This window comes from Lagopus leucura, unplaced genomic scaffold (assembly GCF_019238085.1).
Source record: "Lagopus leucura isolate 7727_CA_CO unplaced genomic scaffold, USGS_WTPT01 Super-Scaffold_73, whole genome shotgun sequence".
Classification (NCBI taxonomy): Eukaryota; Metazoa; Chordata; class Aves; order Galliformes; family Phasianidae; genus Lagopus; species Lagopus leucura.
In genome coordinates this window covers 43,824,364-43,838,729 of record NW_024962252.1, presented here as the reverse complement: position 1 = coordinate 43,838,729, position 14,366 = coordinate 43,824,364, and the positions used below count along the sequence as shown (strand labels likewise).

The 14,366-nt window shown below is 40.6% G+C and overlaps 1 protein-coding gene across 1 annotated transcript in view; it reads right to left on the bottom strand.

The window, feature by feature from the left end:
* Window positions 1-13,661, bottom strand: part of TPD52L1 (TPD52 like 1) — a 51,693-nt gene extending 38,032 nt beyond the window's left edge. Inside the window, exon 1 of the mRNA XM_042885957.1 lies at window positions 13,594-13,661. Within this exon, the coding sequence (XP_042741891.1) occupies window positions 13,594-13,612 (19 nt within the window). The 5' untranslated portion in view covers window positions 13,613-13,661. The remainder of the gene's footprint in view (window positions 1-13,593) is intronic.
* Between the last annotated feature and the right edge of the window lie 705 nt (window positions 13,662-14,366).

The following is a 14,366-nucleotide window of genomic DNA, read 5'->3' as shown; positions in this document are numbered from 1 at the left end:
AAAAAAAAAAAAAAAAAAAAAAAAAAAAAAAAAAAAAAGCAACTTGTTATTAAGCATGGGAAAGCATAAAATAGGTATAAATCAGCACATGAGAGCTATTTGATTTTTAGTTTTAGTACTTACTGTTAGACTCTGTCATATGATTAGGTAAAACATATAGGAAAGGTGAAGAGTATAGGATTATCAGTAAATAGGAACCCAAATCATTTAGAAGGACCCAACTGGTTTAGCATTGGACGTGGAGGTTGGTGGCCCTGCATGTGGCAGGGGGGTTGGAGATTCATGATCCTTGAGGTTCCTTCCAACCCTGGCCATTCTGTGATTCTGCGATTCTGTGAACTTAGAAGGACCAAGCAGGCAACCATTTGTATTAAGGTATCTACACAGAGAGCAGAAGGTGAATAGCTGGCAGAACACATCTAATGTGGTCTGTAAGATTCATATGATAAGGCAATGCAACAACAGTACAAGGAGTTACTGAAACACTTGATGGGCATTTCAGAGTTTTCCCCTGAAGTCCGTGGTTGTTGTAGCTAAGGCTAGGAAAAGAAGATTTAGAGTCTGCTGTTAAATCTGATTTAATGCAAGAAATTGTTTCAGCACTGATCTGTACCTGCACATATGTTTCCTATTAGGATTGCAGGGATGACAAATTAAATAAGTCACTTAGAAACTACAGGATTTGTAACTATACCACAAAGTCTAAATAAACCAAAGAATACACTGAAAAAGATCCCAGACATTTTTAGATTTCTTATTCAGATACATGAACACTATCTGGATAAAAGCATTTTATTATGTGTTATGTACTTTTTATTCATTTTCTCCACACTCACCTCTGAGGCATTTTCTACAGTATTAAGTATCTGGACAAAGTATGTAATACTTATGTATCATAGTTCCTTGAAACCGTGTAAAATGGTTCCTTATTAGGAAAAAAAAAAAAGAAACACACCAATGGCAGTGATGTCTTCTGAATTAACCACAGTGACAACAAAATTAAAGGCAACACAAAATTATTGCTTGTGTACTTTCCCTAACATGCCATTCAGGGACATAAATAGAAGATGATCCTTTATTCCAACAACACTGAAGCTCTTTTACTGTTCTTTCTTTGCTTCTTGACCAGTTAAAAATAGCAAACCTCTCTCTTACCTAGTACCCGCATCAAAGCAAAAAAACCCAACCCATCATTTAATTGCATAGCCCTTAGGCTAAGCAAAACAACGTTACAGGTTCTTTTGCCATGTCATTATACAGTACGTAACAGCACAACAAGTTATGCAGAACTGTATCTTATTTAATATTGGAAAATAATTGTTTACAAACTTAAATTGCAATTAAATCTTCAAAGGGATGAAATGGTAAGTAGAACAAAGGAACTGTCCAGACACTGCATTAATGTCTTTGATCTTCTTTATAATGTAGTCTTAGTGCCAGATACAGAGATTAAGGAGGGGGTTGGGAGATCTAGATTAATGTACAATAAAATAAAAAGATTGTAAAAATTGTTGAAAATTGCAAAGATTTCCAGTACTGTTTTTTTATTCCTGTTATTATGGAAAGATCTAAACGGGAAGACATGTTAGAGGACTTAGAACTCAGAGCAGAAGGAAGGCTGATTTGAATTTTTGTGACTCGAAATTAAAGCCAGTGGCTGGGTTCATCTTTGCTCAGCGAAGGAAGAATTCAATCCACACTGGCCACTTAGATGAAAAGTGTAAATATTTAACAGAATTCTAGATCCTACTATTGGTTTAACTCTAGGACTCAACCTGCCTTTTTTTCCCCACCTTTTTTTTTTTTTCTTTTTTTTCCCCTCCTTGTAAGAGATATGAATGGGCAAATGTCTTCATTTTCTCTCTCCAGTGGACTGTGTGCCCAAGGTGGTCTCAAGGAGAATGAAGGAGGACAGCTTCTGGGTGTTCAAGAGCTCTAGGACCTAGTCTACTATCTCAGAGTAAATGCTCCCAGTCAGTGTGCAGCATCTTATTACAAGTCTTACTTAAATCTCCCATTCCTTCCTTAAATCCCCAAAACAAAGCATCCATCCATAGCTATGAGATAGACTGGCAGGTTTGCAAACAAAGGAAGCCTTTCATTTGGACTGCATGGCTAAACAGCCAGTTGTAGTGTGCTAAGTTTCTCTACACTCTAATCAAACTCTGAGAATCTCACTAGGTTATTTTTTTCTCCCAGAAGGCTTGCGACTTATGCTAGTGAAGGAAGACAAGTTGTGCAAAAAATATTTGGGAGAGAATAGACTCTACAGCTTGATCACTTACGGAGAAGACACGGACATTGGTAAAGAGTTTCCTGATCATCTCAAACATAAAAGTGCAATGTATGAAAGTGGGAGCAGCAATCATCATAAAAAATGTTTATAGTACTTACAGAAAGGAAATACCAACTTTCAATGAGTTCAATTCAACTGATCTCCAAAGCAGAACAATTAACTAAAACATCCAGAAATGCTTGGTTGTCATAATCAAAAAAAAACCATTTTATCTGAAAATATCTAGCTTGCTTTGTATAATATAATAATCCTGCCTGCTTGGGGAAGACAAGGGTGACATTGCTTTCTAAGCTGTAGCTATGGAAATACAAAGCAATTGTTGTGAAATGGAACAGTTTAAAGACAGCAGATGCTTCTATTATGTCAATACTGAAAGTAATGACAGTATTGTACCACTTACTGTGCTTACTATTGATCATTCTGCATAACCTTGCATGAGATCAAGGGTAAGAAAAAGATGTCATAAGTGGAAGTGTTATCATCTCTTTTCTTTCTTTAGGCAGAACAGAAAAAAAGAAAAGATGAAGTCACGATAGAATAATAGGGAATGAGAAAGTGGATGACACTGAGTCACAAAAGAGACTTGTTCTCCACAAATAAGGTACTCTACAAACTCTAACAGGCTGCACAAAACAAATGAAGGAATGAAGCATATCTAATTAGCTAGAGAAAAAGAAATGTAGGGGAAGATGAGAGCTATGACATGAAAACGCTAGCAGTCAGAGGTGGAAGTTGTCAGTTTAATTTTTTTAACCCACCCTTTCACACTAAAAATACACGGAGGCACGTTTTTCCCAATCTCAGAATAGACAGGTATCTTGGGTCCCATTTTCAGCTGGTAAAAGTGATTGTGATCCCACCAACTGTATAATTAAGCTCACACATCTGCTTCATTGAATCAAAATCACAGAAGCTTAACGGCATGATTAAATAACCCTTTTCACCAAGGAGAGGAACAGTTTACTGTACTTGTCTAAATCCAGGTGCAAGAGTATTGCTTGATAGTGATCTAACTGCAATATAATTAAACACAAGTCTCCTTACTTAACTCCTAACGAAGTATCTGTACTGCAAGAAGTGATAAAGTGGTGGTTTTTAATTAAAAAAGAAATTCTTCAAGTAGTTGTAATTTGTATCCTTTCGATCATAAGCAGTAAGATCTTTAGAAATTTGATTTAGAAATGAGACAATTCTTCCTGTAATCAACAGGTTGCTTTCTTTTTTTTCTTCCCCTCCCTCTCCTCTTTTGCCCCTACCTTCCCCCCATCATCTATCTCAGCTAGTAAGGCAGATACGCCACTTCTGATCTTGTGAACTTACTAGAGAAAATACACAGCAAACAATTATAGCTGGGTCCATCACAGAGCCTTTATTCTCTCCACATTCAAATTCATAATTTCCATTGCTCTAATTCAGATTACACCTCAGCATTGTTACATACACTGAAATTAAGGAATAGGGATGCTGAAAGAGAGGGGGGAAAGTGTCTCTCATGATATCTGATCACTCTCTCATTTTGGGAGAATAAAGATTACAGCTTTTTAAGAACCAGGTTTGTCTTTTTGCATATCACTTAGCACAAAAGTTGAATGATTTGTGACTAAGCTTTATAGACATCATCGCATTTATAAATTTGTAACAACAATTCACTCGCAAAGTTGGGGTAAAGGTGCATTTCCTGTCACCAGAGTTTACCTTACAGGTTGATGGTAAGAGCGCACAGCCGTCATGAAGCAGAAGTGAATCAGCACTGGCCACAAACCAGGCAGGTCTTCTGTTCTTCCTCCTCAAATACTTGTTTTTAAGCACCATCTGCTTCAGCTTGTATTAACTCTTACCTTCTGTATGATTACAATTAGCTACTTGGTGCCTGTACACTTCTGCCTTCCAATGAGATTCTCTGACTGCATGGACCTCTACCAGACTTCCTTACAGAAACTTAATCTACTCATGGATGTGTCCATCTGAAATACAACTGCATTCTCATTTAAAACCAATAAATATAGAGGTCATTTTTTCAATGTTATTTAATCATATTATTATTACTATTATTATTATTATTACTATTGTTCAACACAAAATTCCATATTTTTTTCCTTTTGTTTTTTAGCTAGCATCTTGAACCGTGAAACAAGGTGTTTATTATTCTGCTCTCAGTGTTAATCTGCATGTTGAGGCCTTTTTGGCATCAATAATTTCTTGCTTTTGCCCACTCAGCGTTTTGGAGTATGCAATTACAAAGAAATGTGTTTGTTTTGTGAACCTGTTTGAGGCCCTGGGCACTTGTGACAAAGTTCCCAAAGTCCCCAGCTTTCTGTTTGGTACAGTTTGAGGACAGGAGTCTTGCCTCTGAAGGTAGTTACACAAACAACTGTGCTCCAGGGTAAGTGACTTCTTACCAGAACAGAATACAGAGCTTGGCACTTCCAGCCACAAACTCAGTCTTTGAGGTCCTTATCCTCAAGTATCAGCCAAAGTGGCCACCATCATAGGCAAAGAATGTTTTTCCTCTTTGAAGATCAACAAGGAGGATAATTCCTGAATCAAAGAGGGTCAGTTTCTCTGGGAGCTGCTCTGAGTAGCAGTAACAGCAACTACACTGATGAGAGGAGGAAGGGGGATAGGTAAGTAAACAAAATTTCTTCCCCATCAGGGTTGCATTAGAATACACTGAGTTGTAACAGCATCAAAAAACGTCTACCACAGTCCACACAGATCACCCCAGCTGCTGTTGTCACTGGTATAACTCCTACCTTAATGTCTAAACAAGAATACAGGAGTTTTGTTATATTTTTTTTCCTGCCCTCTTCATGTATATATTTCAGTACATTTTCTCTTCTGAGGATGTTGTCACAGGATGGACATAACACCATGTAATTTTCCAAAATAAACCAGTATTCCTTAGTGCTTGTAACTCTGCTAATAACTTTCGTTAATGCCTTCAATCTCTATTCAATTGTGAAAATCATGTCCTAACTTGCTTACCTTTCCCCAGTCCAATTCCCATTTGCAGCACTTTGCTAGAACAAGAATACCACTGACCCTTTCAGGTTGCATTCATGTTGTATATTTCTGTGCTGACAAGGACACAGAAGTGAACAATTTTATAATTCAGTATCTATGTCTAAATCTAGCACCCATCTTCGAAACTCTCAGAAATGGTACAGGTTATTACCACTAAATACTCTCTTGCACTCCTTGTGCTCAATGTAGACTCCCTTTATATTGCTCTTTATCTGTGCTTTTCTGTTTTTGAACTAATTTAAAACCACAGGGATAAGAATTTTTTTTTTCTCCCCTTAGCATCTGACTTCCAGTTTCCTGGCATGTCTGTTATTTATCTCTGTGAAGATTTACTTACATCTTTGTCATGGTTTTATGATTTTTGGTCATCAGTATTCCACACCATAACATCATGTAATGCACTGGGGGTGGGGTTTGATATCTGCCGAATGTTCGTCCGTCGGAGAAGAACTACATTTCCCCAGGAGACTTTGCGGTCAGCAAGGGGATATAACTCCAAGCAAGGTCACCTGATTCTTCTTCTTCGCCTGCTCTTCGCTGTCTGCGCTTTGCTATCTGCACTTCGCCGCCTGCGCTTCGCCGTCTGTACTTCAGTCACACAACTGGACTGCACTTCTCACCCCAGCATTGTGGTGAGGCAATTCAAACAGACTCTCTCTCTCTCTCTCATTGTATTTTACTAATACTATATTTCGTAAAATCATTTGTTCCACCTCAGATCAGTGCTGTTGTTTTCAAGTATTTTGGGGTCCCCTGCTTCCCCTTTCCCAGAGGCGCGGATCCGCAGATCCCTCCACCCTGCTGGTCACAGAACTGGGCCGGACCAGCCCATAAACTGTTGACAATCTTCTAAACCACACTGTAATTCAGTTTATAGAAATACATATATATATTTTTTTTAATGGGGCTATTCAAGTAATTTTTCCTTCTCCACCATCATCATCTTATTTTTTCCTCCCTTTTATCAATGCTTCTGCTCAGTCTGACACATAACATGACTGAAGGATGTACTCTTGGAAGATCACAAGGCTTCAGTGGTTATCCACTACACTCATATGCACATAATAGTTAGATGGTTTAATTACGCCATCATTACAGCAAACATCATTCTCCCTGATTGTGACTTTGATTCCTTCCTCCCACAATAATAAGTTAATAGCTGCCATCTGCCTTTTAAAATACTTAGAGCAGAAGATAATCTTCTGTTCCTGCCACAGTTGCCACTCTAACTGTTAATGTACATAGATTACACTTGTCTGTAAGGAAATCTGAGAGCTGTATTTAAACACAATTTCTGATCATTTCTAAATGAAAATTTAGTATGTACCAACCCAGTAAAGAAAAAAAAAAAGCATACACTTAGAATACTCATTCTCTAAAAATCTGTTTGCTTTCCCTAAAGTGACTGATGTGAGATCTACCCAGAGGAGCTTTCAATTAAAGTGTTAAACATAGAAAGAAGAATTAGATCAGCACTTACTATGCCCAAACCAACATCAGCAAAATTTATTACCAAATCAGATCAAAGCAACTATCCCAGGGAAATTTTGTGAAGTATTTTAAATCTTTAAGATGGTAATGAGGAACCTTTTTGCAGCCAGACACATGTACCACCTTAGTCTCACCCAAATTACAGGTGAGGAAACAGGTGAATCCAGAGCAAACAGTTGAATACATACTAACCTAAATTTTCACTGAAGGAGCAAACATGGAGCATCAGCCCCCTTCAGCCATCATTTATAAAAATTCAGAGGACACAAGTTATGCAGTCTTTTAAATCCATGCCATATGTAGCTTCTATCATCTTTTTCATACTTTATTTGCAATTTATAAAGTAGTCCAGCAACTCTAACATGCAACATTAAAGCAGGGCACAGGAACTAAAGAGAGACAGTTTCTGTGTTTGGATGGTCAAAGAGGGATGGTGTTTCACAAGTTAAAGCAAATCTCAGAAATCAGACCATACAAGTGGAAAGAGAAATCAGGATGGCTCTTAGAAGATGAAGAAAAAGGTTCCAGCAGGATCTGGTCACACAGAATCACAGAATCACCTGGGTTGGAAGGGACCTCAAGGATCATGTAGTTCCAACCCCCCTGCCTGGCAGGGCCACCAAACATACACATTTAGATCAGGTGTCCCTTGTGTCCCTTGGGGTCAGGTGAAGTAAGCAATTTCACTTACTGGCAAACAAAAACAGAGCTTTCAGCAAGAAAGCACCTGAAAATGTAAGACTGAGCCACAAAAACATTTTGAGCAAACACTTTTTAGTGGGAAAACCAACACTGTATCAATAATAGGTACTTCATGTTTGCAGAAATATTTTTAGGTTTAATTTTGTATCTCTCTTGATTAACACTAGAGCCCCTAGTTCTTGTATAATACTAAATGCTAGATTGTAGATTTGCGTTTTGAGGATTTTGTTGTTAAAATTACTTTAGATTCTGTTAATTTGCAAAACTCTTCTAACGGTTTTGCTTCTAGAACAGTTTTTGCTTCTAGAACAAAAGCTGAAAAGTGACTGACTGCTTTTGCTACGCATTTTAAATGCTGCCATTGCTTTAAAGCACTTTACTGACTAGGCTCTTGGTTGACAGCAAGGATAACTGCATGCTAAGGTAAATCAGTGGTGATAGCAGGGCAACTTTACAAAAACCAAATGCCAGAAAACCATGGAACAGCAAAATCCACAGCAGCAATGAGAAGCCAGCATTGTTCCTGGCTGCTTTCCTCTACTAGAGAAATCAAATGTTCAAGGCATAGCATTACCTCCCCTTTTCTGGAGGGGTTACAAATCATTAGAGCTACTTCTCATTTTTACACCCACTACCTGAGTATCTGGATTCTTCTTCAGTGACAAGGAGCATGAAGGTGTAAATACTACATAGGAGGTGGATCCCTGAGAAACAGTTACATGGACAACAACTAAATGAAAGAAGCTATTATATCTGACCACAGGTCATACACATATAAACATGCATTTTCCTTATTTCTGCAAATCTGTTTTTACAGACTTTGCTGCAGTGTTACTCCTATTTGGGTGCTGTAAAGAACTTGTATTTTAGTGACCTGCTTTAAGGAGAGAAGTTCCCAATAGAAAAGGTAGAATGGGATTCTCAGTGTAAGGTCATTATCATCATGATAATCATTGTACTTGTGCCATTATCACACTTCACTATCACTTCACACATGTCCAGCTTTTTGCCTTTGTTCTGCACTTTCAGATAAGAACATTTGCAGAAAGATTCACCGCTAGTGAATGACTTCTTACAGACCAAGAGAAAGGAGATGAGAGGTGGCAGGAGAAAGAGAAATGAGTGCTAAGATGTAAAAAAAAGCACTTGCTAAATGACTTTTTTTTGCAGTTATCCACCTGCAGTACTTAACCACACCACTGATGCAGAAATGTCATGATAGCCTACTTAGGTATTATGATATCGATCCATGGATCACAGAGGTGTCTAGGCAGCATGACCTCTGTCCTAGGGAATTGAACAAAACGATGTGTCCAAGGTTTTGGTGAAAGTGCGTGTGACGCTGGGTATTACAGGCCATAGTTTTCAGTCCCCTGCTAAACTATCCTAAAACAAGCTTCTAAGCCTCACCTATACTTCTAAATATGGCTATACAGAACACTTTTCAACCACCCTGTAGTCTTCTGACACACTTTTTGTCACATTCTTGAGCTTCAAGCAATACGTGGCCTAAGCAAAGCTACTCAAAACCTCCACACATTGCTGTACAGTACTAAACAAGTCAGAAAGATGCATCAGAACAATATTAACAGATTAATCCTTCCAATAATGCACCTGAGAACACTAGTGAGGAGCAGACTCAATCTGTACTTGAGTTGCCTCACAGTAGGATTCATATCAACAGCCGAGTAAAGAAAAGAAGATAAAAGAGGATAAAATAGCAAGATTTTGGGGTCTGATATGCTGGGTTTTTGTCATGTTCTGCATTTTGTATCTCCATCACAGAGTCACAGAATGGCTTGGGTTGGAAGGGACCTTAAAGACCATCCAGTTCTAGCATGCTGCCTTGGGCAGGGTTGTGACTCACTAGATCAGGTGCCCAAGGCCCCATCCAATCTGGCCTCTAGGGATGGGGGCATTGTAAAAATAACAAGGCTACAATGCATCACATGTTGGCCCTGGATTTTAGAGGAGGTTTACTTTTCTCTTTTCCAAACCACACCATTATTCTGCTCTCAGATCTCATTTAGCATGAAATCACTCAGCTTTTTTCAGCTTCAGCAAAGTGAATCTCCACTTGTGACAAGTATCATTAAGCTGCAAGCCGTACAGGTTCACAAGGGTAAAAGAGAAGCAGTACATTTGATTTCAGAAGTTTATTTGCTTAAAATCTGATATTACCAACAGCTCATCCCGTGCATTCCCCTCCATTTGGTATAAAACAGGATGAATGATAAAAGAGCAATTATCTCAAGCTCTGGGCACTCTTGTTAAATATTTAGGAATCCTATTATAAATTAAAACCCCATCATTTTCACTTGGCCTCATCTTCATATCATCTTCTTAATACAGAACCTGAGACTTCCATCATGCAGTCAGATGCACAGTTACTGGTGGCTGGTCCAATTACCCCAGTTCCTCCTGACACTTTGGAGAAGGCCTCTCTCCTGCTTTGCAAAAGTGAGCCATGAAGAGCTCCAGGGGGCAAGAAGGAGACAGCACAATCTTCTGGCTAATAGAATTGGATCCTCTGAAGCACACACACATAATCACCTCCCTTGTAAAGGCAGGTGGAGAACATTACTGCATTCTTCACAATGGAAGCAACTAGCAGCTGCTGCTAGGCAAGAAAAGCAGGATTCCCCTTACTGCATCCTTCCTATTTTCTCATGTGTATCAATACTGACAAACCTATATGCAGACAGACTTGACTGAGTACAGGGATTTTCTGCTCATGAAAAAAACTGCAGTTATGCAGCCCCAGGCCAGACATCTCACTCAGCACCTTAAGGAAAGGCTAACATAGAACAGAACAGCCAGTATTCCTTGGTTAAGCTACTAACCCTAAACACAAATTTAGGGAAGATGCTGCCCTCCCAAGATGTCTTTGGTGAGATGGCCGCAGCAGTGATGCTGCAGCAAAGCAACCTCTTCATGCACTGCTCACCCACCTTTCTGTAGCGAGATTCTTTCCAGAGACACAAGCCTCAGTGAGGATGGGCAACTTATGAATTAACTACAGTTCTCACCACAGCACTTCACAAGTGCTGTATTCCACTGCAGACAGGCATTTACTTTGGAGAAGAGAAGGCTCAGAGCCTTACAGCTCTCTATGATTTTTTTTCTCTCAGAGAGTGGTCAGGCACTGGAATGGCTGCCCAGGGAGGTGGTGGGGTCACCGTCCCTGGCAGTGTTCAAGAAGTGCCTGGATGAGGAGCTACGAGATATGGTTTAGTGCTTGTGGTAGCAATGGCAATGGGAGGATGATTGGACTGGATGATCTTGCAGGTCGTTTCCAACCTTACGATTCTACGATTCTATCAGCGAAACAGGGGAAGGAGGAGCTATGACTACTGCTGGATGCATGAAAAAAAAACAAACCAAAAAACGGATAACTATTACTAAAGGACAGAAACATATTCCGAGCAAAGCTTTGAATGGAATGGCATTCCCTGATAACAGACAGAAGAAAAGATCCATGGCATTGTCATAATTCGAGGACATTTACAGTTTTAAACAAAGAAGTGGGACTATGGGTGCAGCCAGTTAATCTGGTCCTGGAGCAGAACATGTGTAAGAGAAACAAGCCCACAGTTCCAGTCTTCCTGTCTCTCTGACAGAAGCACTGTTCCTCAGACTACAGAAGCTTCCACTTTAAAAACTACTGATAGCCAGAAGACAAATAGGCTGTTATCAGTTTCTTAGCACCTTGTGTAAGCACAGCCTTAGGATCAGTCAGAGTAAAAAGACAGTAGAAACTAGAGCCTTAAAGTTACCACTTATGTAAAGCATCCTTTATGATATTTATTATGCATGAATTTGTTTATGTAGTATATACAGTTATTTCTTTAGAAAATATTCTTAACATTGGTTAATATTATTCTCTATCTGACAGCCTCTCTTAGCAAGCTGGCACCACAGTGAGGCAGGATGTATTTGATACACTTAACTATAATAGTAATTAATTTTGTTTCAGTCCATAAAATCTCTCCACTGCTTTCAGGTAGATATCAGAACACTTCACTCCCACAGTCTCTGGGCCATGGACAGACTGTGCTTCACAGCACACAAACTCCTGGAGTCAGCAGTGGCCTCTGTGCAGTTCCTTGGTGCACTTACGTGCAATAATACTTTCCCCTCCTCCCACAGCTGGAATAATATTGTCAGCATTTTTATGTATCAGCATGAATCAGCCTCATAAAAAAGAATTTTTGTCATTTTCTGAAAAAAATCCACTTTTGGTATTTGCTCGAATATATTTCTGGAACATGGAATTCATCTACTTAGTCCTCCCTTCAGGGCAGTATAAAATGGCACAAGCACAATTATGTAGAAAAGCCCTTTTGAAGAAAATCTTCAAAGTGTTAAATATGAGTAATTCAACAGCGCTTTCAAATTTATAGCTTTACTTTGTCTTCTCAACTGGAATGCAATGCCCCAGCAGAGCATGCTGGAACAAACTATTCAGGATTCATTTCTTTGGGGGTTCCTTAGAAGTAATTCATAAACTCATTAAAATGTATGCGTGTTTCTCCCGCTGCTTAAGCAGATACTTGAATTCAGTGGGGTTTTTTTTCCAAAGCAAATTGCTACTGTTTTGTTACTAACCTTCTGTCACTGTGCTCTAATAATGGCACAGTGGAATTGAGAAGCTCACATTTCTGTCCAGTGTTTAGATGCACATCACTGAATCCAACTGTATTAGAGACCGACAGGTTAAATTCTTTGCACTAAAAAGGCTCCATAGCTGCAGTAGAATGCACTGAATTGAGCCTATGAGGAAAAGTGACTTAAGAACTGAGCGTATAGACAAATACATTTCTAGAAATGATTTTTCAAGGCTTTCTGTCAACTAACTTAAAGACTTCAAAAAAAAAAAAAAAAAAAAAAATAGTCCTGAAAAAAATATTCTACCTTGGAAGCAAAGAAGCCCTAATTAGATAAACCCAAGCTATACAAAATGCTGCTACATTCCCTCACTAACCAAAAGTAACTCATTCCCATGAAACTATTAAAGAAAAATGCCTTCCTGTGGCAGTAGCAGGGCTGCTGACCAAAACATATTAGCAAAACACATCAATTGGCTTCAAATTCTTAACATGCACTAAGGACTTCTGTGTCCACCTTACTTACTAAGGACTTACACGTGCTCACTCCTTACAGGGGGAGGAAATACAAATGAACACAGACCCCTGCCTGACTAACTAGAGTTGGATACTGCTTGTAATCAGCTCTACAAAACAAGAAATGATCCTTTATCATATGAAGCTCCTGTTTAAAGAATGGAACTACCACTCACGTGTCTATACAGACATGATTGGGAAATCAGTTTAAATAACAGATGTATGCTACAATCTTAACACTGACTTTTAAAAACGCCGGGAACTGAGCAAGGCAAGAATTTGTTTTGCCAGCTGTGATGGGCCATGGAGCCAGTAGGGCAGGAGACACAGCACGTTTTGCCAGAAAGGCTTTCTCCTTTCTGAGCATCACTAACACCCGTTTACCTTTGTATACAGCAGCACTTGTAATAAGCATTTGCCTCCTTTATTGGTATTTATTTAATACAGTCACTACCCAGACTGGAAGGCTGTTTTGTCACAGTTGCAATAAACAAACATCTCCTCACCTATTACTTCTTCTCCCTGTTTATTTCACAGATGACAGGTTTCTAAACATCCAGTCCCATGGAAATACCCATACTACCTGCCAGCTTACAGACGTACACGACCAAGTCACGCTTCAGAAAACAACACAAAAACAACAATTAAACAAAAAAACACCCTCACTGAGACTGAACTCACTACCCCGACCACGGAGCGTTGAAGAAGCCCAAAGAGGAAAAAAAAAACAGCCGCTCGGCACGGCAAGGAGCGCCAGCAGCCCTCTCCGCACAGCCGGCGGGGCCGAGGCACAGCAGCCCTCTCCGCACCCCGCGCTCCGGTGCCGGCAGCGGGACATCCCCGCACGCATCCGCAGCTCCGGCCGCCACCTGGCAGCGCGCTCTGCTCCCCGCGCCGCGGTTCTCACTCCCGGTTCCGGCGCGCATCATCCGCGGGCCCCGTCCCGACCGGACTCACCTCGCGCCTGCGGCTCCATGACCCCGGACGGGTCGGCAGCACCGCCGTCAACGTCGACCGGAGCGGCGGCTCTGACGGCGCTGACAGAAGCCGGCCCGCGGCTGCCCCCGCCCCGCTACCATCCAGCCCGGCGGAGAGCTGCGCCGCCTGCCGGCCCGGCCCGGCCCTGCCTCGGCGCCGGGAACCCGGGACGACCTCGGTTGCGGAGCGCGACCCAACTCCCCCTTTGTCTCGAGTTCAAAGCCGGGCAGCCGAGTCCGCCCGCCGCGGTTGTGTGGGCAGTGGGCAGTCACCCGGTTTGTTTGCGGTTTTCAGGTGACTTCTCCTATGGCACAAGTATCCGAAGGAGTACCGATGGTGTCTGAGCTGTCATACACGTGTGGGTCTCTCCAAAAGTAATGCCTCCTATTTATTTCCATGGAAACCACAACAAATACAAAGAGCATAGTTAACACTGCTTGATTCTCAGTTCTCAGTTACAAAATACTATTTTCAACAGCCACCACCGTTACTACGTATTTTTGCCAGTCATGAACAAGATCCTGCGTGCCCTGCTCTTAAAAATCTCCATGGCTGTCCAGAATGTGGCTTGCATTTCGCATCACTGTTGTTGCTGCTGAAATGCACCACGTACCACCTTGCTATGCTCACATGCACTCTTCTGACTCCATCAACATTCAGCAAGTGTCAGTGAATGTCAGTGGGTGCCATTTTTTCCCGATGGAGGAATTCAGTGACACACTATTGCTTCATGTGCACTTCCCTGTCAGACA